Below are 23,691 nucleotides of genomic sequence, written 5' to 3' on the forward strand. Positions count from 1 at the left end.
AAAAGGCCCTGCAGGATGCGTCTTCTCCGGATTTTACAGATGGCAATAGTAAGTCCATTCTGAGTTTTACTGGAGCTGAGTAGAGGGAACCCGCTGCTCAAGACAACAGTGTGTGTCTCTGACACAGAAGGGAGAGGGGCTGGCTCACAAAACATAGTTCTCCTCTCTCTCCAATGTCTGTCCCCACGACTCAGATGGGCCCAGGGGCAGGGGCAGCTGGGATCCTGTTTCTCTCCACCTCCCCAGCAGCCAGTCCAGGGCGTGGGCAATGGGGATTGTTCCTTAGTTGAGCAAACAGAGGCCCCCTGAGCCTCCCAGCCCCTCACCCAGCCCTCAGGCTCCTGAAAGGAACCAGCACCAGTATTCCTGCAAAACCTCCACATTAGCACCTTCTGCTCCTTTTCGTTTTTATTAAAAAATAGATCAAGAAAATATACACACTTCAGTCCATCCACCACAGTGGGCTTTGAGGAGGCCAAAGCACCATGGGGATGGGATGGAGGCATTGGGAGAGCCAGCCCTGCCCTCGTGCCAAGGATGCAGAGAAGGAGGGTGCCCTCAGCCAACCTTGCCAAGCATGGCCCTGGAAGGAAAGCCTGGGCCATGTCGCTGAGCAGTATGAGACCAGATGGGAAGGGAGGAGAGTCCCCAGTGAGAGCAGAGATGGCAAAGGGGATTGGGAGCCCCAGGGAGGTGGGGCCTCCAGACTCATGGTGGGAACAGGGCTATACAAGGCTACCGCCCACAGAAGGTCCCTTGACCTGGTCCTCCTCCCCCGGGGACTCTGGACCTGCTGGCCTCCATTCTGGCCTGTCCTCTGCAGGCCCTGGAAGCTGCTCTCAGGCATTGATGGCCTTCCAGCGCTCGCTGTCCGTGCTGTTGATGCTGCCAGTGTGGCAAGGCATGGAAGCGATATCATCCAGGTAGGCCACCCCGCCCGCAGAGTCAAACTGTGTGCTTGAGTAGCTGGCAGCTGAGGCCCCAGCAGCCCCTGGAGCCTCCAGGCCCTCCCGCCGGGCCACAGCGTAGGGCTGGGGTAGGTGTACATCCGGCTCCTCTGTCTCGTCCACTTGGCATTTGTAGGAGAAGAGGATCTTGGGCTCTGAGCTGACAGGAGGGAGACAGGGGCACAGGAGCCTCACTGAGTGACTCAGGAACAGTCTTCCCTCCAGGCCAATGGGGCCACCAGATAAGGAAGGAATCGGCCAACAGTTGCCTAACACCCACCCCAAGTAGGCCTGTCAGCTGGACCCCGGTGCCCATCTAGACTTGTTTTGGAACCCAGCCCTCCTCCCCCAACTGTGTGAGCTCAGGCAGGGGGCCTCTGTGCCTGCTTCCTCATGGTGAAATGGGTGCGTGGACACCGTGTGGAGGAAGAACGACATAAATCATGAGCCTTCAACAGCGCCTGCCCAAGCACTCAGGAAACATTGGCTGTGGCCTCGGCCCCACTCCTCTGACCCCTGCTGCTCATGTTACCGCCCGCTCCACCCTGATCTGGTCCCTCGGCCCTCAGGGTAACTCTCCAAGGGGGACACACTACACCCAATTTACAAAAAGGAGCCTGAGGCTCAGGAGAGAAATTGTGTCTGCAGATCCGAGCTGTGGCTGTGGGCCAGTCTGACCCTCTGCCAGCTTCACCCGGGGGGAGGCTGAGCCCCTCCCCACAAGACCTGGCAGGTGAGAAAGGAGGGGCAAAGCACCCACATTCCGACCACATTAGAGGCCTGGAGTGGGACCCCCAATCCCACGTCTTCAGCATCCCATCTCACAGATGCTTCTGCAGATGCACATGTGCATAGCAGTGTACTCACCCCCAGAGAATCCAACTGACTTCCCACCCCAAACCTGCTCCCCACTTAAGTCTTCCCCCAGCAGGGTACAAGCTCCATGAGGACAGGGATTTGCATCCACTGTGGGCCTCGCATCTTCTGGCTCTAGCAGTGTCTGGCACACAGTAGGTGTTCAATGAATGCTTGCGAATGAATGAGTTCATATATTATTAAATAAAAACCAGCAATGTAGGACAACGTGCACAGTCACTCTCTCATGGTGAGAGTATGTCTGTGTGTACTGTACATACAATGTGCATATATATGTATGTATCTATGTCTATGTGCATATATCTACATGTATGTATATATTGAGCGCCTGTGTGTTCATGTGTGTATGCATGCATGTGGGCGTGCATGTTTGTGTGCATGTGCCCGTGTGTATCCGTATGTGTATGTTTGTGCATGTGTGCATGCTTGTGCATCTGTGCGTGCATGTGCATGTGTGCATGCACATGTGGGTGAGTGTGCATATATCTGTGTGCACGTGCATGTGTATCTGTACGCGTGTGCCCATGTGCAAGTATGTGCATGCGCATGCACACTGAATGCATACACAGCCCCTCTGTTTCAATCCTCACACCCATTCTGGAAGAAGGCGCAGTTCTGCCAGCAGCCACGCGGGGGCGCCGGCGGCCACAGACTCACCCAAAGAAGCCCCGGAGGAAAGCCACGTAGATGAGCGGAGCAAAGAAGCTGAAGTACAGGAAGGTTGTGGCATCTACACAGCTGCGGAGAAGACAGGTCAGTGCAGGGCCTCCCAGCCCTATGCTGACTCCACACCTCCCCATGCCCCAAGTGGGTGGACACCCTGCCGCCCACTTCCCATGCCCCCACGAGGTAGACACCCTGCAGCCCCCACGCACCAGAGCCCCTCGATGATGTCCAAGCAGAGCAGCACACTCCCCAGCCCCTGCAGTAGGTTGAGCAGTGCCAGGATGCCCGCATACACGTAGAAGCTCCTCCGAGCTGGGGGCCAGACAGGGTGGGTCGTGAGGTCCCACCCTGGCCAGGCCAGACTCTGCCTCCAGCACCTACCACCCTCAAGCCTGGTGTGTCCCTCGGGGCCCCCCTAGGCCTCCCTTTCACCCAGGGCTCTCCAGCTCCCAGCCACAGTGGCCCAGTAGATGCCCTCCCGTCCCCGCCTGTCCCAGAGCTGCTGGCCAGCTGCTCACAAGGCAGGGAGATGCGCTCCTTCAGCGGGGTCTTGGGAAGGACGACCACCAGAGAGTAGACCTACAGAGACAGGCAGGGCTGAGACAGTGCTGGGGGCGCCAGCCCTGACCCACAGCCAGAAACCCAGGCATCCAATCCCCTACCTGGCCCTGAGGCCCCAGCCACCCCAGTTGCCCCAGCCTGAACCTCACCAGGAAGAAGAAGCAGGAGCTGACCAGCCAGAACTGGCGGCCCCCATGGCCATAGATATTAAAGTCCTCAGCTGAGAGATGGGCATCAGGGTACAGGATCTCCAGGGTGCCCTGCAGGGGCAAGCAGGAAGGGATGAAGGGAGAGGATCTCAAGGCTCCTCCCTCCCAGGGGCTTTCCCTGATGCAAAGCCCCCTAAGCTCTCTACCACACCAAGTCCAGCCTCTTGGCCTGACCCTCAAGTCACCTGCCCCAGCCTGCACCCAGGCCACGTACTGCCCACCTGATTATAGCATCCAGAGCCGGCCCAGTCTTGGGCTGAGTCACATGGGGCAGGGGGCAGAGATGGACAAGGTGCAGTACCTCCCCCCAATCTAAGAAAGGGGCCTCTAGATGCATGCTTCTCAGGGAGGTCTGCGGACCTGCACTGTCCCTACCTGAACTCCTTATTAAAATGGCAAGTCCTGAGCCTCCCGCCCTGGTGCCCTGGCCTACTGGATCCGAATCTCCAGGGGACCCCAGAATGTGCCTCGGTAACAAGCATCCCATGTGATTTCTCAGGTGCAAAGTTTTGGGAACTCTGAAGGTGACAAAGACTGGAAACCTCACCCAAGCCCAGAAGCAGTGGGTGCCTGGTGCCCTGACCCCTGGCACCTCCTGCCCAAACCCACCCTCTTACCTGGGTGACAGAGTAGGCCAGAGACAGCACTGTGGTGATGGCCAGCACCCGCTTGATGCTGGACTTGCTCTCCAGGTGGCCTGGAAGAAACGTGCTGGTCAGTAGGCAGGAGCCAGCCCAGGTGACCACGCCAGAGTCAGCCCACAGCCAGGGAGGGGCAGGGGAGAGCGTTGCCGGGGCCCCGGAGCCCAGTGGTACACACACCAAAGGCCAGGCCCAGGATGATCACACTCAGCTCGATGGCCAGCAGGAAGAAGCGGGTGATCTCCCACAGGATCTGCACGCAGAGTGGGCACAGCGTCAGCCCAGGCCAGCATCCCCAGCCCACCCCAGGCCAGGCCTCCCTGGCCTCCCTCAGAGGGCCCAGCCGCACCTTATCAGCAACAGTTGCAGCGTTCGAGGTGCTCACCGTCATGGATACCACGGCCCGGGCAATGCCCACCAGTGCCACCACAAACACCTGGTGGGCAAGGGAGTGGCGTGGTAGTCAGGGAACAAGAGCCTCTGCATCGGCAGGGGCAGTAAGCTCATCCCCATATCTATAGGAGCCTTTGGTTCCTGAGGTTGGAAAGGAGGAAGGGGCAAGTCAGGGTGGGACACAGGGAGGTGGGGATCAGGCTCCAGGGAGCAAGGCTCACAGACTTGCAGACCCTCAACTGCAGGTGACCTCCAGCCTGGCCCTCCCCTCTTGGGGCCCCAGTTTCCTGGCTAGGAACAACAGCCTTGGGCTGGTGAGTGGGGGTGAGCACGGTGGAGCCAGATGGGCCAGGTTCACATCACAAGTAGCAGGCTGCTGCTTCCTGGCTCTGTACCTTAGCTTTCTCATCTATAAAACGGGGGCAGAAACAAAACCTACTGCATTTGATTGTTGGGTCAAATGGGTTAACAGATGCAGCAGAAGACTGCCTGGCACCCAGGAAGGGCCAAGTATACATCTGCTGTTATTATCATATTCATGGTTTTAATTCTGAGGCATGCGGGACCAGGCGAAAGGTCACCGACAACAGGTGCGGAGACCTCTAGGGAAGCCACCGGCCCAGCAGGTTTCGCAAAAGGGGCTGCTCAGCATCTGTGGCACTTATCGGCCTGGTATATCCATCCCCTTCCTCTCCCTCCTCACCCCCACTTCAGTGGTTCCAGGTGAGGCTGAGTCCCCCGCTCCTGGCTTCAGGGATGGGCCTAGGACGCAGCACTGGCCAGTGGTGTGTGTCATTCCCCTGGCCTGAGGGCTGGTTTAGGGAAGTGCTTGGGACCCACGGGAGCCCCATGAGAGAGAACCAGGATGTCAAGTGCAACTGCTGGGAAAGGCAGACCAAGGGCATGCAAACCTGGAACCATGGACGCCACCCTGCTGCCACAAGGGCAGATGGCAAGGGAGCAGGGCCATCGGGGAGATCTCAGGCTAAGTGGGAGATGGAGATGGTGCCCCAGCACCACTGCTGTGCCCCAAAATCCTGCTGTGCCTGAGGCCCAGGAACTGCCCAGTTTCTCAGTCAGAAACTGGCTTCTGTGAGTCTCAGTTGGGTTTTCTGACACATGCCCAGATCCATATATACTCTGTCTTTTATGCCATGAGAAATTGTGTCAGCAGGGCAGGCAGCAAAAGCAACAAACTGCCAAACGCCTACTGTATGCCAAGCTCCCACTGGGCTGCAGCTATGCAGATGACCTCATAGGTGCTCATACGAACTCCATAGCTAAAGCAGATCAACATCTATTACGCAGAAGGGCACTGGGGCACAGAGAGACCAAGCCACTGGCTCCAGGTCACACAGCAGCATGGCTGGGGTTCAGAGCTGGACTTCCTGAGTCCACTCTTACCACTGCCTCCTGAACTGTTTAGGACAAAGTCCTCAAAAGTTGATGGGCTGGGCCCTGTTCTATGTTCCTGGACATTTAGCCCTGGCTCTTTCTTCCTGCCTGCACTCCCCCTTATCCCACAAAAGGACATCTGCCTAGCATACAGTAGATGTTTAATATCTGTTGAGTAAATACACAAATAAGTAAATGGTGAGAAAAGCAGAGAAGAAAGCAGGCCTCAATTCCCAGTCCTGTCCATCACCATCTTGCAGGTGTAAGGGACATCAGGCCACTACAGCCTCCAGGCTTCCCCAGTCCCTTGTCTGTCTCTCTGTTTGCCCACAGCCCACTCCTCTGACCGGGAAGTTCTGGGCTAGACCACAAAGAGGCGACCAGGGAGCCACTCGGCTCTCATGTAGTGGTATCTAAGGGTGGACTCTAGCCAGGCAGGCCCTGCAGGCAGGGTAAGGGCGCCCTGAAGGAAGGGAGCTGGACAGAACCCGAAGCCCATACCTGGACAGCCCGCACCGAAAGCCCACACCTGGACAGCCCACACCTGGACAGGCTGCACCTGGACAGCCCTGAAGTCCACACCTGGATAGCCTGTCCCTGAACAGCCCATACCTGAAGCCTATACCTGACAGCCCCCAACCAGACAGCCTGCACCTGGATAACCCCCACCTGAAGCCCATTACCTAGACGGCTCATACCTGAAGCCCGCACCTGGACAGCCCATACCTGGGTAGTCCACACCTGAAGCCTTCTGCAGCCCACACCTGCACAGCCCAGACCTGCGGCCCATATCTGGAACCTGCATCGAGACTGCCCACACCTGGCACCCACACCTGAAGCCTATACTCAGAGCCCACACCTGGAGCCCATACCTGGAGCCTATACCTGGACAGCCCACACCTGGAGCCCACACCTGGAGCCTATACCTGGACAGCCCACACCTGGAGCCTATACCGTACAGCCCACACCTGGAGCCCACACCTGGAGCCTACACCTGGCGCCTATAACGGGACAGCCCACATTTGGAGCTGCCTTCTCAACCACAGCCCTGACACCTCTCCCCAGGCAACATGTGCCAGGACCACCAAGTGGTGAGAATGCAGGCTCTCCCAGCAAGTAAGATGTCTTCTCCAAAGAGGTTTCACAGAATGGACAGATAAGGGACGAAAGGTTGGAGGATGCAGTGGGCATTTTCCCTACCCAGCATCCATTCCCCTCCCCTCTAGTATCAGCTCCCCAGTTCTGTTGTACGGACCACCTCCCTCAGTCCATATGGTCCGGCTGAGCTGATGCTGCCCTCCCAGCTTCACAGAGCCCCTTTCCTTCCTAGCCACAGTGCTTGGCTCAGGGATGAGGATGGGATCCTAGGTGGGCCAGTCAGAGGAAATCCCAGGTCTACACTGGCACTATCAGCAAACAGGCACTGTCTGCCTGAGTTGTAGAGGCAGGATGTTAGCTCAAAGCTGTTCTTGGCCATCTTTGACACCATATGAGGGGAACTCATCAGAGATGAGTCCCAAAGACAGCAGAGATGCAGAAACAGATCTTAACGGCATCATTTAACTGCCTGGATCCAGCCATACCTGAAGCTCATTTTCATTATAGAAGCAGCTAATTCCTTTTTGTTTCAGTTGTGTCATTGGCTTTTCTGTCAACTGCAGTGAACTCACCAGGATGTAGAAGGTGATAAAAATGGGGCTGGAGGTGATGCGGATCTTGGCCCGAGCAGATGGAAGCTTCCAGAGCAGGAAGATGAGGAAGAGCACATTGGGGATGAGCAGCAAGAGGTCCCAGTACCGGACCCTGGCAGACAGGCACAGGAGCTGGCTCACTGGCGAGGCCACATATGCACCCTCTCTCCAGCACACAGTCTGGCCCACCCTCACCACTCCCCGACTCCAGGAAAAGCCACTGACACTCAGCAAGCCTGCCCAGTGTTGTGACTGCCTCACCTGGAGGTGCCAATGTCTTCATAGAGCAGCAGCAGGCAGCGATGAGGCACACTGATGTTTGGTGCCAGGGGTGGGGGTAGCGCTGTGCTCCCATTGGCCCAAGTCGCCTCCTCCAGGGTGTCCATTCTGCCAGCAGCCAGCCCTGTGGGAGTGAGAGTCACCCAGTGAGCCGTGCAGGAGCTGTGTGGCCTGGGCCACTGTCCTCCTTCCTCTGGACCTGGGACTCCCAGGGGAAAATCAGAGGGGCTGCACAGAGCACCCCTGTAAACCACCCTCCCTACCTACTGCAACTCAGTGTGGGACTCCACACAGGTCACGACCCAATCCCCCATCTCAGGCTCTATCTCACGATCCGCAAACAATCACAAAGCCACCCCCTCAGCTGAGCACCTCCTGTGTAAGGCACAGCCACTTGGCTCCTTTCAGTCCTGAGGGCCCATGAGAGCAGCATGGGTGAGAGCACAGGCTCTGGGTTCACAGCCCAGCCCTGCCCTTTCCTTCCTGTCCTCTCCGTGCCTGTGTCCCCCACCCATGGAATGGGTGTAACAAGTAAGGCTGTGGTGATGCCAAGTGCCTCAAACAAGACACACACGGGGAGTTCTTGGGAGCGGTCAGCCGTGGTTCCGACCCGCCACACCATGCAGAACTCAGAGGCCACTGACTCGTATGAGGCCACGGAACTGCTGAGGGCCACAGCTGGGCACCATGCCCTCCTCAGTTGCACCCTCTGGCCCTTATCTCCCTCTGCCACCACAGACAAAGATGGAGGGGACACTGAGCCGTGCCTGGGAGATGCACAGGAGGTCTCCAAGTGGAGATGGGCATGGGGGAAGAGGCTATACCACAGAGGGGCAGGGCAAGCTGTGTCTGCAATGGTCAGGCTACAGGGTGAAGCCAGGGACAGGGTGGGCCCATAGGCAGGGGCCCACACGACACTCTGAGCATGAGAGGTTGAGTCTAGCCCGGAAGACAGGAGAGCTGGTGGTCTGGGGTCCTGGGAACCACTCTGGGGTTGGAGGACTGAGGGTCTGGTCAGAAAACCAAGACTGTTGAGCTAGAGGACTCTCAGGGAATAGCAACAGGTACTTCTGCAGGGAATTTGGGGTGATCCAGGTGTGGCCTGGGGCACCAGAACATAACATATGCCAATATTTAGAATGATTTGAACAGATTGGGCCAGATGCCTGTGACTCTGCTTCACCAGGAATGCTCATAAAGCCTGTGGATGAAAGCTCCAGGCGGGAAGCAGCCCCAGAGCATGGGCATAAGTGGTCGACACTGCACAGCATAAAAAGAACGACCCACTGCTACAGGCAACACGAATGACTCTCAGAAGTGATATAGCGTGAAGCCAGGCACAAGGGCCGACAGGCATACGATCCGTGGACAAATGTAGACGGGGCACCTTTGGGGAGATGAAGAGCGTGGTAATTGGGGGAGGCATGCCAGCTTCTGGTTGTCAGATCCAGGTGGTGGGTACACAGGCATGTTCACTGTGTGGTAATTCATTGAGCCACACACTGATGACTCCTAAGTCGTAGGTGCACTTCAGTAAATTTTAAAAAGTAAAAAAGATGTGGTCGGGCACGGTGGCTCACGCCTGCAATCCTAGCACTTTGGGAGGCCGAGGCGGGCAGATTGCCTGAGCTCAGGAGTTCGAGACCAGCCTGGGCAACATGGTGAAACCCCATCTCTACTAAAATACAGAAAAAAAAAAAGATTAGCTGGGCATGGCATCATGCAACTACAGTCCCAGCTACTCAGTAGGCTGAGGCAGTAGAATTGCTTGGGCAGGCAGCCCGGAGGCTGCAGTGAGCCGAGATGGTACCCTGCGGCTCCAGCCCACAGGCGACAAGAAAGCAGACTCTATCTCAAAAAAAAAAAGATGTGTCCTGAAAACATATCAAGGGCCCAGGCCTCCCCTTCAGCAAGGAGCTGCCCAGTGAGCTGCATGCCTGTCAGCAAGGTCTGCAGAAACGCAACAGGAGACCTGCTTCTGTTGTTGCCAAAGCCATCCCTGAACAACAGCAGCCCAAGACAGGGCTGGGGGAACTTAGGAATATTCCCATTGCTGGTCCAAGCCCTTAAACACCAGAACACCTCTGGATGAAAGGGAGGGAAGACTCTGAAGGGGGTGGGCCATGGGCTGGGGCTCAGGTTGCTCCAGTGGGCCACTCACTGGCTCTGGGATCAGGTCCCCAACTAAACAATAAGGACAGCAGGGTGCAGTGACTCACACCTGCAATCCCAACACTTTGGGAGGCTGAGGAGGGAGGACTGCTTGAGCTCAGGAGTTTCAGACCAGCCTGGGCAACATAGCAAGACCTCATCTCTACAAAAAACACAAAAATTGGCCAGGCGCAGTGGCTCACACCAGAAATTCCAGCACTTTGGGAGGCCAAGGCAGGCGGATCACTTGTGGTCAGGAGTTCAAGACAAGCCTGGTCAACATGCCAAAATTCCATCTCTACTAAAAAACACAAAAATTAGCCGGGCATGGTGGCGTGCAGCTGTAATATCAGCTACTTGGGAGCTGAGGCAGGAGAATCACTTGAATCACTTGAACCCGGGAGGCAGAGCTTGCAGTGAGCTGAGATCGTGCCACTGCACTTTAGCCTGGGCAACAGGGCAAGACTCTGTCTAAAAAAAAAAAAAAAAAAAAAATGGCTGGGCACGGTGGCTCACACCTGTAATCCTAGCACTTTGGGAGGCTGAGGTAGGTGGATCACCTGAGGTTGGGAGTTTGAGGCCAGACTGACCAACATGGAGAAGCCCCGCCTCTACTAAAAAAAAAAAAAAAAAAATACAAAATTAGGACCAGGCACAGTGGTTTACACCAGTAATCCCAGCACTTTGGGAGGCCAAGGCGGGCGGATCACCTGGTCAGGAGTTCGAGACCACCCTGACCAAAATGGGAAAACCCTGTCTCTACTAAAAATACAAAAAAATTAGCCAGGCATGGTGGCACATGCCTGTAAAGGGCCCAGCTACTCGGGAGGCTGAGGCAAGAGAATCACTTGAACCCAGGAGGCGTAGGTTGTGTTTAGCTGAGAGCGCACCATTGCTTTCCAGCCTGTATGACAGAGCAAGACTCCGTCTCAAAAAAAAAAAAAAAAACATTAGCCAGGCATGGTGGCCCATGCCTGTAATCCCAGCTACTCAGGAGGCTGAGGCAGGAGAATCACTTGAACCCAGGAGGCGGAGGTTGCAGTGATTCTCCTGCCTCAGCCTCCCGAGTAGCTGGGATTACAGGCACCCACCACCACGCCCAGCTAATTTTTGTATTTTTAGTAGAGATGGGGTTTCACCATGTTGGCCAGGCTTGTAGTCCCAGCTAATAGTCAGGCTGAGGTGGGAGGATGGCTTGAGCCCAGGAGTTCAAGGCTGCAGTGAGCTATGATCGTGCCACTGCACTCTAGCTTGGGTGACAGAGTGGGACCACGCCTCAAAAAAGAATTAATTAAAAATAATAAAACGAGGCCATAGCTGCAATCTTCAAGCGATGGGGAATATTAAAGACACATAGTAGATCCTAAGAAAGAAGATGGGTCCTTCCCTACTGTTGGGAGGGGAGCAAAGCAGCCCAGCCTTCATTAACACAAGCCTTTTTTTTTTTTTTTTTTTGAGACATCGTCTTGCTCTGTCACCAGGCTAGAGTGCAGTGGCGTGATCTCGGCTCACTTCAACCTCTGCCTCCCAGGTTCAAGCAATTCCCCTGCCTCAGCCTCCCAAGTAGCTGGGGCTACAGGCGCGTGCCACCATGCCCAGTTAATTTTTTGTATTTTAGTACAGACAGGGTTTCACCATGTTGGCCAGGATGGTCTTGATCTCCTGACCTTGTGATCCGCCCACCTCAGCCTCCCAAAGTGCTGGGATTACAGGTGTGAGTCACTGCACCTGGTCAACTTTTTTTTTTTTGAGATGGAGTTTCTCTCTTGTTGCCCAGGCTGGAGTGAGGTCTGCCAATTTCAGGTCATGCCCTTCTCCCTTCTGGGTGGCTGGAATATGGATAAGATGGTGGGAACAAGAACAGCCTTCTCAGACCATGAGGCAGAAACCCTGTATGAGGGTAACAGAACAGTGAGAAAGAAAGTTTCTGGGTCCCCAGCACAATGGGGACTCCGTGCATGTACTGGACAGCTTGCACAGAGGCTGTTATGCATAGATAAAAATAATCTATTATCTTAGCCTTTGTTTCAACAGCTAGCCCAAATCCCAATGAACATAAAGGTACTGCTTGGACTGGGTGGTCAGACATCTTGAGCCCAGCTCTCAATAAATAAGCAGGAGCCAGTCTTGGAAAGATCGAGATAAAGAACATTCCAGGGAGAATCACATGAGATCCAGATGCACAGGTCCAGAGGTGGGAACAGGTTTGTCCTGCCCCAAGGGCAAAAACAGGCCAGGGTAGCTGATACCAGAAAGGTTGGCAGGGCCAGGTCCCACATGCAACTCGACTTCACTCTTAAGTGCAACCAGAAGGGTGTTACGAGGAGTGAGGGGTCTGGTTTCCGTGGGGACAGGATGCCAGTGAAAAGGGACAAAGTGGAGGAGAAGCAGAGACAGGGAGGCCATGAGGAGCTCCTGCAACAGTCCAGGCATGAGAGGACAGAGGCTTGCACTAGTGGCAACAGTGCAGGTGGAACAGAGGGATTTGGGAGACCTTTCGGAGGCTCGGCCAACAAGACCCACTGACAGATCAAACACAGGGAATGAGAGAAGAGGCCAAAGAAGGCTGATGGTACAGTTTCTGGCCTGAGCCACTGGATGTTTTACAACTGAGGCCAACACTGCCCACAAGACACTGTCCCCTTCTTCCTCACTAACAAGCTACTATTTTGTTCAGGATCCCTCCATAAAGCCTAGTGTTCAAACGGGCCCCTCCCCAGCACCAGAAATTGAGTCTCCATTAATTTCAGCCAGTGGTCTCTGGGTTGGAGCTGGTGTGGAGCACTGCTCTAGTTTGACATGGCAACTGCTAGGGGATGGACGACTGTGGACTTTTTTGTGTGCAGGGTCCAGGGCTGCCAAATGTCTGCAATGCATAGGACAGTCCACCAAATGAGTAACTGTCCTCCCCTACAGCTAGCATGCCCTGCAAAGTGGCTCTGGTCAAAGTCAAGAAGGGTGGCCCTTCTGCTCCTGGCCAGCAGTTGGTTGAGGCAAAGGCATGCAATGCCTCATGGAGAGATCTGCGCCTGCGTGGGGCAGTAGAGGGCATGGTGTCCGGAACAGTGTCTTCCTGTACCCCTGGAGGACTGGGCCACCACCTGAGCATGGAGGAGCTTACAGCTGGAAGCGGGTGTGCAGCGCGGCCTCCTGCCTGACTTCTGGTGGCAGGAGATAATAACTTGTAACTCTGAGTTGAGAATATTAGCGACCTGATGAAGGAGGGAGATTCTACAGCCCTCTCCTCCCCACCCCTCTTATTTATTTATTTATTTTTGAGACAGAGTCTCACTCTGTCACCGAGGTTAGAGTGCAGTGGTGCGATCTCGGCTCACTGCAACTTCTGCCTCCCAAGTCCAGCCTTCTGGGTTCAAGCAATCTTTCCATCTCAGCCTCCCAAGTAGCTAGGATCACAAGTGTGCAGCACCATACCTGGCTAATTTTTGTATTTTTAGTAGAGACAGGGTTTCGCCATGTTGGCCAGGCTGGTCTAGAACTCCTGACCTCAAGTGATCCACCTGCCTCAGCCTCCCAAAGTGCTGAGATTACAGATGTGGGCCACCGTGACCGGCTATCCCCACACCTATTATAAAGCCAAGCCAGGCAGAACAAATGCCTGGTCCTAACAGCCCAACACCAGCTCTGACTCAGGATGGAATGTCACGCAGCCCCAGGATGGGCAGGGCCAGGGTGCGGGCCAGGCACCCAGCAGTCACCAGGAAGCAGAGCGGCCCCTTGCAGCACAGAAGCCAGTGGGGAGGAACAGGGGCAGGGAGGAGAATGGGGGAGTCAGGCAGAGTCCAGGATATGGAGGGTGGGGTAGGCTTCTGCTGGTTTTGCCTGCCCAGCATCCAGCCTCCTGCTAGTTGGTAAGAGTACTGCTTTCCTGAAGTGGAAACTCAGCTCCCAGACTCTTTGGAAGTTTATGGATGCCTGACTCCAACCCTTCACAACCCAGGGAATGCACCTGTGATCTAAGCCTGGCTAGTCAGGATGTTCCATCACCCTGGCCAATGAAAATCTGCCCTGAGACTTTTGCTGTAAATTATTATTAGAATAAATTATTAGAGCAAAAGTCTCAGGGGAGATTCTCATTGATAACTGAGGAAACACTCTCTGCTGACCTCAGTAAGTCAGGGCTGTACCACCTTGACCTCACGCTCAGGGACCCGCCTCAGAGTAAAGCCGACACGGAGGAGTGCAGAGCTGAGACACAGACGGAGACAGATCTTGATGAGCTCACTGGAGCCCCTGGATTCAGCCACACCTAAAGCTAGTCCTACCCCCTTGGATTTTTCAGTTATAAATCCCAACAAATCCCCGTTTCTGCCTAGGCCAGTTTGAGTCTGATTTCTCTAATTTACCACTGAAAAACCTCCAGCTAACACAGGTTATGGAGTCAAGAAGATGGGCTGCACTGCTGGTTCCACCACATGCTTGCTGTGTGACCTGGGTGAGTCACTCCCCCTCCAAATATCATGGGGAAAACACCTGCCTAATAAGGGGTGCCATAAGAATCAAACAAAACCAGGGAGATAAACATCTACAAAAGCGACACATGTACAAAGGTGGTTGCTGCTTTTCTTTTTTTTTTTTTTTTTTTTTTGAGACAGAGTCTCTTGCTCTGTCGCCCAGGCTGGAGTGCAGTGGCGTGATCTTGGCTCACTGCAACCTCCACCTCCCGGGTTCAAGCTATTCTCCCACCTCAGCCTCCCAAGTAGCTGGGATTACCAGAGAAGGGACTGAAGGGCAAGGAGGGAAAGGAATTGGTTCCCAAGTCCATGGACTCCTTTGGAAGCCCCCATTGCTGTGGGGTCTGAGGAGAGGCAGAGGAGGTATAAGCTGCTCTCCCTGCCCCCACTCCCCTGCCAACAACGTAGCAACCTCTGTGCCCAACCTCTGTGCCCTGGTTTCCAATCCTGGGAGGGAGGTACTTATGTTATCCGCATTGTGCACGTGGAGTTCAGAGGGGCAGCCACTTGCCAGGCCGGCAATCCAGGCTGTCTGTCTCCAGAGCCCAGGCCCCCAGTCAACAAATTGCCAGGTACCCCTCTCCAGGCCTGTTTCTCCATCTGTGGGTCAAGAGCACCAGGCTTGTTCTAGAGCTATCTTCTCAGACCTGATGTGGGAAATACCCTGGTGTTGTTAACATGCAGATGCTCCTCCCAAGGGCAGGGGTAGGACTGACAGTCTGTGTTTCCCACAGGCTCCCAGGTGGTGCCCCTCCTGCTGCTGCTTGGGTCCAGGAACCCCACTGGGGTTATGGGGCTGCTGGCCATACCAGGATTGCCATTTATGTATCAAAGCTTATGAAATACCTGAAGCCCTGACTTTTTTGGTTTGTTTTTTTTTTTTTTTTTTTTTTTTTTGAGACAGTTTCGCTTTCTTGCTTAGGCTGCAGTGCAGTGGTAAAATCTCCGCGCAACCTCCGCCTCCTGGATTCAAGTGATCTCCTGCCTCAGCCTCCTGAGTAGCTGGGATTACAGGTGGGTGCCACTACACCCAGCTTATTTTTGTAGTTTTACTAGAGATGGGGTTTTGCCATATTGGCCAAGCTGGTCTCAAACTCCTGACCTCAGATGATCCACCCACCTTGGCCTCCCAAAGTGCTAGGATTACAGCCGTGAGCCACCACGCCTGGCCCGCACTGACTTTCAGTTAATAGGACCCCTGCTGTCATCTGTGCAACAGTATTGACCAAACCCCAACCACGGCTACCAGATGGGAAACTCTGGGGAGAGAGGCCCTCAATGCTTCCCACCCCAAAGGACTGTTGAGCTTACAAACCCTGGAGCAAGGACATGGTGGGGAAGCGCCATAGGGCAGAGGCCAAGTTACTTTGCTCTCCCGTGTTGTCCTTCAGCCTTGGGGCTGGCAGGTGTGTGGTCCCTGTCCTAAGCCGGAGACCCCAGGACGATGGGGAGGCCTGGGCCCAATCTGACTTGCACCGTGCCCTCCTGGTTGCCTTCCACTTGCTGAGCTGGTCCCTTCCTCAGGGCCTTTGTACTGGCTCTCCCCTAGCTCTCTCCTGACACCTCCTCTGAGAAGCCCTCCCTTCTCAGCTGTCTCCAGCGCCCGAGCCGCGTTTGGGTGTTTACTACTCTCTATCCAGGGAGTGCTCAGGAATCGGTCCCCTAGAACACGGCCTAGCACGACACGAACAGCCCTCAACAGGTTGTTATGACGGAAACAACTTAATCTCCAGCACCGCCAAGCCCCGCTGGGGACTGGACGACCCCGCGGCCCCTCCTCACTGCAGAGAGGAGGGCAAAGCCAGCCCCCACCCGCCTTCCCCGAGTCCAGGGGGAGCGGAGGCTTTGACACTGCCCCTCGCGGGGCAGCAAAGCCCCGAACTGGCGCAGGCTTGGCTCAGGAGCACCTCGGCCGCTGCGGACAGCCACCGTGGGGCTGCAGCCCGTGCCGCCACCCCGCGCCTGACCGGGTCGCCGAGGTCCGGATCTCCGCCCGCACTGCCTCCAGCCGGAGCCAAGCCCAACGCCGCTGCGTGCGGCTCCCTCCCGGGCCTCGCGTGACCCCGCGCCCCGAGCGACTCCTGACTGCCCAGCGCTTCTCCCCTGGGTTCCCACACCCAGGGCCTTCCCTCCCAAACGCCGCCTCGACCGTCCGACCTGTGCCCGAGCGGCAAGGGGCAGCTCGCGGAGCAAGGAGGAGCACCGCGGCTGGGCTTCCCCTCTAGCTGCGGCAGGAGACAGGGAGAAGGCCGCCTCCTTACCTGAAAGCCCTGGGCGCGCTCAGGCCCGGCCGCCCCGGCCGCCCATCCGCCGCCGCTGGGTGTGCGCGGACCCACTACAGGCCGCGGGACTCCGGCCTCCAGCGCCTGACCAGGCGGCCGGGGCCGGGGAGCGTCGCGCAAGGACCGGGCGCGGCCGGTTCCGCGGAATGAGGGCTAGGCAGGAAAGGCGAGGCGGGGTCAGCTCGCACACCCTGCAGCCCTTCCCGACAGCAGCCACCCGTCCTTTTCGTCCAGCCCAAACTGCGAAAACGGCCACAGTCCCACAAGTCCCAGAGTCCCTGTATCACTCGGGCCCGCCCTCTAACCTGCAGCAGCCTATAGGAATAAGCCATCACAGGAAAAAAAAAAAAAAGTGGGCGAGACCAATCAAATTCCCAAGAGGCGGAGCAGTCCGCTGACCTCTTAAAGAGACAGCACAGAGTGGGTGCGGAGGCGCGACGCTGCTTCAAGGAAGAGAGAGGCCTGCCTTTCTCACTCGGAAAGCGGGCGGAATCGAAGACTGGAAAGCTGAGTACGCGCCACCTCTCGCCCTGCGCGCCTTACAGCTGGCGGTAGCCGCGCTCCACCTCCCGGCCGGGGCCGCAGCCGGACCGTCGGGGCGGAGCTTCCGGGGACCGCCCCCTCGCGTGGAGGCGCCTCGGGAGCCCCGCAGGGGCGACCTGAGCTCAGCTGGGGGGAAGGCGGGGCGGGGACCCTCACCCTCCGCGGCGCCACGCGCTCCCGCCGCGCCGCGCCGCAGGGACGCCGTCTCCCAGCGCGCTGCTCCACGCGGCGGCGCCAGGCCTCCGGCACTCCTCTTAACAACCCTGCTGGGCGGTCATTATAGTCACGTTTTACAGGGCCACCTGAGGCTTGGAGAGGTCAAATAACTTGCCCAAAGCCCACAGTGAGGAAGCGACACAGCCAGGACGCCTCCCCCCAACTCTAACTTCCACAATTCTTCAAGCCGCTTCCTCTGGAAAGCCCTCCCTGATTGCGCCTGTCTTATCCCCTGGCATGGATGCTGCATTCACCATACTCACGCCATGCGGGTCTCTGTTTCTGTTCCTCGGCTATTCCAAGCTTGTTCCTGCTCCTGTCTCTACGCCTGTTCCCCTGCTGAGCTGGCTCCTTGCCACATCATGTCCTTAAGAGGGTTTTGTGGGTACCCTCGCTGGAGCAGCTGTCCAGTCTCATTTCCTTCCAAGCATCTTAATTCTCTCCTGATTGTCTTCATTAACTGCCTCCCCATCCAGTCTCCCCACTCTATTATAGAATTCTAGCGTCATGAGGACAGAGCCAAGAGAGCCACGCTGCAGGATGTCCCCTGCAGCATCTTGAGGCTGACTCAGAGCCTGGCACAGATTGTAGGCACCCAGTTATTACAGGCACCCTAAGACTCATACCTCATGACAGCACCGCTGGGCTGGAATGAGATTGGGTCCCATTCTCCTCCTTGCTCCTGTCCTAAAAACACATGGAGATTGGGGAAGAAACCACCTTGTGATCCTCTGGGACTTCATCTGGGACTTTCCCAGCCTGGACTGCACCCAAATGTGCATAGCCTAGGTTTCAGTTTCTGTATTCACCAGAGAGGCTGGGCAATGGCGGCCTGCGTAATCACGAATGACCACAGACACAATGAGCCGTGGGGAATCCAGTGGCTCCTCAAGGGCCTGCCAGAAAGTTACAGGTATCACTCACGCTCACATTCAATTGGCCACCGCTTCTAGCCTCCAGAGGGCAGGAAACTGCCACCCTACCATGTGCCAGGAAGGAGAAGTCATGGGACATGTGTGACCAGGCCTGATAACTACCCTCTGTAAGGTTCTTGTATCAGTTTGAACCCTGAGAGTGCACCAACAGACAACACGAGGCGGTGTGGAAAAACATGCTGTTTTAATGAGCGCCTGGGTGCAGGTGGGCTGAGGCCTAAAATGGCATCAGCCCCAAATGAGGACAGGGCAAAGGTTTTATAGTCTCCTGTAAACAGGAAGTACCCTAGTCTGGCATAACTGATACGTTGTACCCGGATGGCCTCTTTCTCCATCTTCATGGGTACGTGTCTTCCAGCCAGGGTAGGTATCTTCTGGCCGGCTCTTATCCTCCTTCTGCTATCTTGCTGGCACAAGTAGCCTTGTGCCTTGGGCCTAAGAAGGGAGGAGTTATTCATCTCCTTAAGGTTTCAGGCCCCGGGAAGAATCTTAAACCTCCTATTTTTCTTTTTCTCCCTTTTGAGACTTGGAGAATTCTGCATTTTCTTCTCTTGAGTTTTGGACCCATATCTAGGTTTCTGTGAGATTTTGTTGTATTTGTGAAATAACCGAAGGTATCTATTTCACCTCTCTCCATTCGAGAACTGAGGCAGTGGCTAATTCACTGCAGTATCCACTACACACAGGACAGAGCGTGGCATCTGCAACGTTAAATGAAAAGTAGCTTAATAGGACAGATCTGACTCTCAGGTTCTCCATCGCCCTACATCAGGCTCAGGGGTGGCCATGGCTGACAGTAGGAGATGCTGCTACAGAACTGGGCTCCCTGATAGCCATGGGGATGACAGCAATCTCCAAATAACAGAAGCCAGATGGTAGTGCTTAGGCGTGAGAAGCAAAGTGGGTGCAACTGTCATATGACCATCAAGATCAAGCTCAATATATCACTTGGATAGACATCCTGTGTAGTAAACAAAATGCCCGCACTGGTTCCTTGGTCTATGGGGTAAGAGTGATAGTAGTAAAAGTCAAGTGAAAGCCTGTGAGACCCCACCATCACCACCACCCACCCCAGCCAAGAGAGCAAGCACATAAACAACATCACACACTAGAGAAAATGGTGGAGATTGGTGCCGCCCTTGAAGACCAAAGACGTGTGGGAGGGTTTCCCCGACCATGAACCTATTTAATTCATCAGTCTGACCTTATAAAAATAAACAGAATGGCAATGGACTGTTGCAGATTCAGCCAAGTGGTAGCCCTGACCACAGGTGCCGTGCAGGTGTCATTGCTAGCACAGACAGATCAGCACAGCCTCAGGGTATAGCCTTCCATCTGATCACCATACTTTTTCATCCCTATCAAGGACCATTTGCATTCACAGGAAGGGCCAACAGTACACACATATGGTCTTGTCCCAGGCCAATGGTACCGTTCCCATCCTTTGTCATCACAGAGTCTGAAGGGGACTGGGCCATCTGAACGTCTTGCAGAACACTGCACTGGTTCACGGTGTCAATGACAATGTGCTAATCAGGATAGATGAGCAGGTGGTGACAAGTACATGGAAAACTTGATGAGACATATGTGCTCCAACGGGCAGAAGATTAAACCCTATGAAGAATTAGGGGCTTGCCACATCAGTGAGATTTGTAGAGGTCTGGTGGTCTGGGGCACACCAGAACATCCCCCCGCACACTGCATCCCAGAGGAGCAAGCACAATGCTTAGAGGCCTCTTTGGGTTCTGGAGGTAGAAGATTCCACACCTGGGAATGCTGCTCTGACCCACATATCTCGGGGTCACATGACATCAAAGGCTGTCCCTCAGGCTATGGGACCCACAGCTCCCATGATACTAGAGGCATACCCGGTGGGAAGACATGCTGTGTGAAGCTTACAGCAAGCTCTGGTGGGAAAACCACAAAGTATACCCCCTAGGGTTCTGGAGCAAGACCAGGCCATCTATAGTAGAGAACCAGACAGCATTCACAAAGCAGCACTGCCAGGCTACTGGACCCTGGTAGAGATGACTGGGGGACATCAAGTGACCATGAGGCCAGAGCTCAGAGCTGCCCCTCGTGAACTGGGTTCTGTCAGGCCCTCTAAGATGTAAATTCAGGTGGGTAGGCCTAGTAGCAATCCACTGTGAGACTAAGCAATCCATTGTAGATCCACGTCACCTACCACTGCCACAGCAGCTCCTCTGCCTCAGTTCACACCCATGCCCATGGGCAGCTGGCTCATTACATGAGCTGAGCTGGTTCATTACATGGGTCAGATGTGGTGCCTGGATGTGCAGCGGTCGCATGGAGCCCTTGAGGATGAAAGCCGCAGGCTACAGATGGTGGAACCAGAGAGGGGAGGAGACTTGTCCTCAGCGATGTCCTGAAGCAGATGCCCCAGCAATGGATGCCTAGTGATGTGGGAAGAGCAAACCCCAAGGTGATGTGTCCTGGAGCAAGTCCAGCATGACTGTTGGCCGGGATCCCAGCTCCTCACTCCCCAAGCCTGTCCCAGGCTGCCCGAGTGTCCTCAAGACAGGGATGCTGCCTTTCCTCAGAGTAAGCAAAGCTGCAGTCTTTTTGTAACTGAATGTCCAAAGTAACATCCAACCACATTTGTCCTATGCTGTTGGGAGGAGACCACACAAGCGTGTGAATACCAGAAGGCGAGGGCCATAATAGAGGCTGCCTACTCACCCCACCCACCTTTCCATCTCTCCTATCCTGCCCCCCTCCACCAGTGTTTAAACATGCCCAAGAACCTCTCATCTGAGAAAAAGCCACATCCCACTCCAGTGCCTGTCCCAGCTCTCACAGTCCATTCCACACCTGGGAATGCCTCTCTGACCCATACATCTCTGAGTGACATAAAAGCGCTCCAGCCTCCAACTAGTAACTCACATTCACCTTTCTCACTTCCCTGTATCCTACCTGTCAACACACTTCAATGTGGTGTCTGACTCTAGACACTCTAGACATCCCAGATCTGCTATCGCCAGGGCCACTAACAGCTCCTAGTCCTCATCAGATGACCTCTGGGCAGCCAGCTGACCCCATCCACCATCTCGACTGCTGTCTTCAGTGGCCTTTGGAAGGGCTCCTGATAATCCCCAGCCCTGCTAGGATCTCCTCTCCTTGAGTGTGGGCCGGACATCAGGACTCACTTCTACCTAACAGAATATGGCAAAAGTAATGGAATATCACTTCCAAAACACGGCATCTGTCTTGAATGGCCTCTCTCTCTTGTTTGCTTGCTCTGAAAGAAACCAGCTGCCAGGTTGTAAGCTGCCCTGTGGAGAGGCCCCCACCCAAGAGCCAGTGGGAAGCTAAGTCTTCAGTCCAACAGCCTATGAGGACCTGAATCCTATGTGAAGAAAATTGGAAGGGGATCCTCCTCAAGATGAGCCTTCAGATGAGACCGCAGCCCTGGCCCATACCTTGACTGCAGCCTTGAAAGACCTGGAAGAAAAGGCACCCAGCGGCATCATGCCCAGATCCCTGACCCACAGACACTGAGATAATGTGTGCTAATTACTTCAAGCTGCTAAATCCCAGGATAATTTTTTTTTTTTTTGACACGGAGTTTCACTCTTGTTGCCCAGGCTGGAGTGCAATGGCGTGATCTCAGCTCACCGCAACCTCTGCCTCCAGGGTTGAAGTGATTCTCCTGCCTCAGCCTCCCAAGTAGCTGGGATTACAGGCATGCGCCATCATGCCTGGCTAATTTTGTAGTTTTAGCAGAGACAGGGTTTCTCCATGTTGGCCAGGCTGGTCTCTAATTCCCGACCTCAGGTGATCCGCCCACCTCAGCCTCCCAAAGTGCTGGGATTACAGGTGTGAGCCACCGTGCCTGGCCATCCCAGGATAATTTTTTATGCAGCAATAGATAACTAACACAAGCCCATGGAGTCTCTTCAACTTTACTCTCAGCAGCTCCTAGCATCCCAGGTGCATCCTTCACATCCTTTGTTGGTGTCTCTTAACTGTTGAGGTTTCCCAGGTCTCAGGCTTAGACCTTCTCGTCTCCCTACACTCACTCTGGATTATACAACCACTCCCAAGGCAATCTACAGCTGCAGTCCAAACTCCCCCTCAAGTCCCACACATGGATATCCAACAGCTTCCTGGATATGTCCCCTCGGCCCACATTCAGCACAGCCCCAAACAAACTCATCTTATTCCCCCTTATTGTTGGTCTTCCTGTGTGTTCCCATCTCAGCTATCATTCCCCTAGCTAAACCAGGATCCTGGTGTCATCCTGCATGCCTCTTTTGCTGTACTCAATCACCAACACCAATAGACCCCACCTCCTGGCTGGGCACGGTGGCTCACGCCTGTAATCCCAGCACTTTGGGAGGCCAAGGCAGGCAGATCCACTTGTCAGGAGTTGGAGATCAGCCTAGCTAACAATGGTGAATTCCCATCTCTACCAAAAATACAAAAATTAACCGGGCATTATGGCGTGCATCTATAATCCCAGCTACTCAGGAGGCTAAGGCATGAGAATCACTTTGGGAGGCGGAGGTTGCAGTGAGCAGAGATCGCACCACTGCACTCCAGCCTGGGTGACAGAGTGAGACTCTGTCTCAAAAAGAAAAAAAAAAAGAAAGAAAGAAAAAGAAAAAGAAAAAAGATCCCACCTCCTAAACATCTTGTATTTCCAGTTCTCTCCATCACTCCTGCCCCTACCCTGGGTCCCATGCAGAGATGCTTATTCACTGCACAAAGTGCCTGGCTAAGAGGGCTGCCATTCAGCCCTGCCTCTGCTCACTAAGGCTGCCTGTAACTAGACAAGAACCACAACAACCTCCTCATTTGCTGCCTTCAACCTCGTTCAATCCACTTCCACCTGGTAGCAGCCGGAGGGATTCTAAAACACACACCGGTTCACGTCTCACCCTGCTCAAAATGCTTCCATGGTCTTCCATTGCCTTCAGAATACAGAATAGTCAAACTCTCTAGAAAAACATCTAGCTCTTTTTTGATCCGGATTTTCTCTCCCTCAAGTCTTGTCCATTGCCCGGCATCATAAGCTCCTAGCCTTAGTTCTTAGGCAGGGGCTTGCACATCCGGGCCGTGCCATACCCTCTGCAGCTTTGCACATGGCATCCTTCTATCTGTAACATTCTCCCTGCGTCTTCGCTCCCCTGGGCAAGGATAACTCCTACTAAAGCCTCAGATGTGACCTCCTACAAAAATCCCAGAGTTGTCCAGCTGCTTGAAGCATTGAGCCTTTGAGCTTTGGGAGAAGTTAAAACATTCTGCTCCTAAGACAGTAAGAAGGCGTCAGAAAACCAGGCTCTGGACCTCTGTTGCCTTGTCAGTAAAATGGCCCTGGTGTGATCGAGGTCACGTAGCTAGCAAGTGTCGTCGGGGGGCCCTGGAACCACAGCTCCTACCTCCACCCCGGCTCCCACGCCAGCTCAGGAGA

General features: G+C 54.9%; 1 protein-coding gene across 5 annotated transcripts; it reads right to left on the minus strand.

The window, feature by feature from the left end:
- Positions 1–390: 390 nt before the first annotated feature.
- TPRA1 (transmembrane protein adipocyte associated 1) lies at positions 391–18,036 on the minus strand. Of its 5 annotated transcripts, none has more exons than XM_009181385.4 (11): positions 17,949–18,036; positions 7,641–7,782; positions 7,359–7,491; positions 4,250–4,336; positions 4,081–4,153; positions 3,877–3,956; positions 3,200–3,310; positions 3,008–3,068; positions 2,699–2,801; positions 2,481–2,561; positions 391–1,107 (listed from the first exon to the last, which is right to left on the minus strand). In XM_009181385.4, the coding sequence occupies exons 2-11, from the start codon at positions 7,763–7,765 to the stop codon at positions 840–842; spliced, it is 1,122 nt and encodes a 373-aa protein (XP_009179649.1). In that variant the 5' UTR covers positions 7,766–7,782; positions 17,949–18,036; the 3' UTR covers positions 391–839. The 5 variants fall into 5 exon arrangements, with proteins under 5 accessions (XP_009179649.1, XP_017801580.1, XP_009179648.1 ...); XM_017946091.3 differs by lacking the exon at positions 17,949–18,036 and adding an exon at positions 17,586–17,604; XM_009181384.3 differs by lacking the exon at positions 17,949–18,036 and adding an exon at positions 16,963–17,145.
- Positions 18,037–23,691: the final 5,655 nt, after the last annotated feature.

The sequence above is a fragment of the Papio anubis genome, chromosome 2, assembly GCF_008728515.1.
Source record: "Papio anubis isolate 15944 chromosome 2, Panubis1.0, whole genome shotgun sequence".
Lineage (NCBI taxonomy): Eukaryota > Metazoa > Chordata > Mammalia > Primates > Cercopithecidae > Papio > Papio anubis.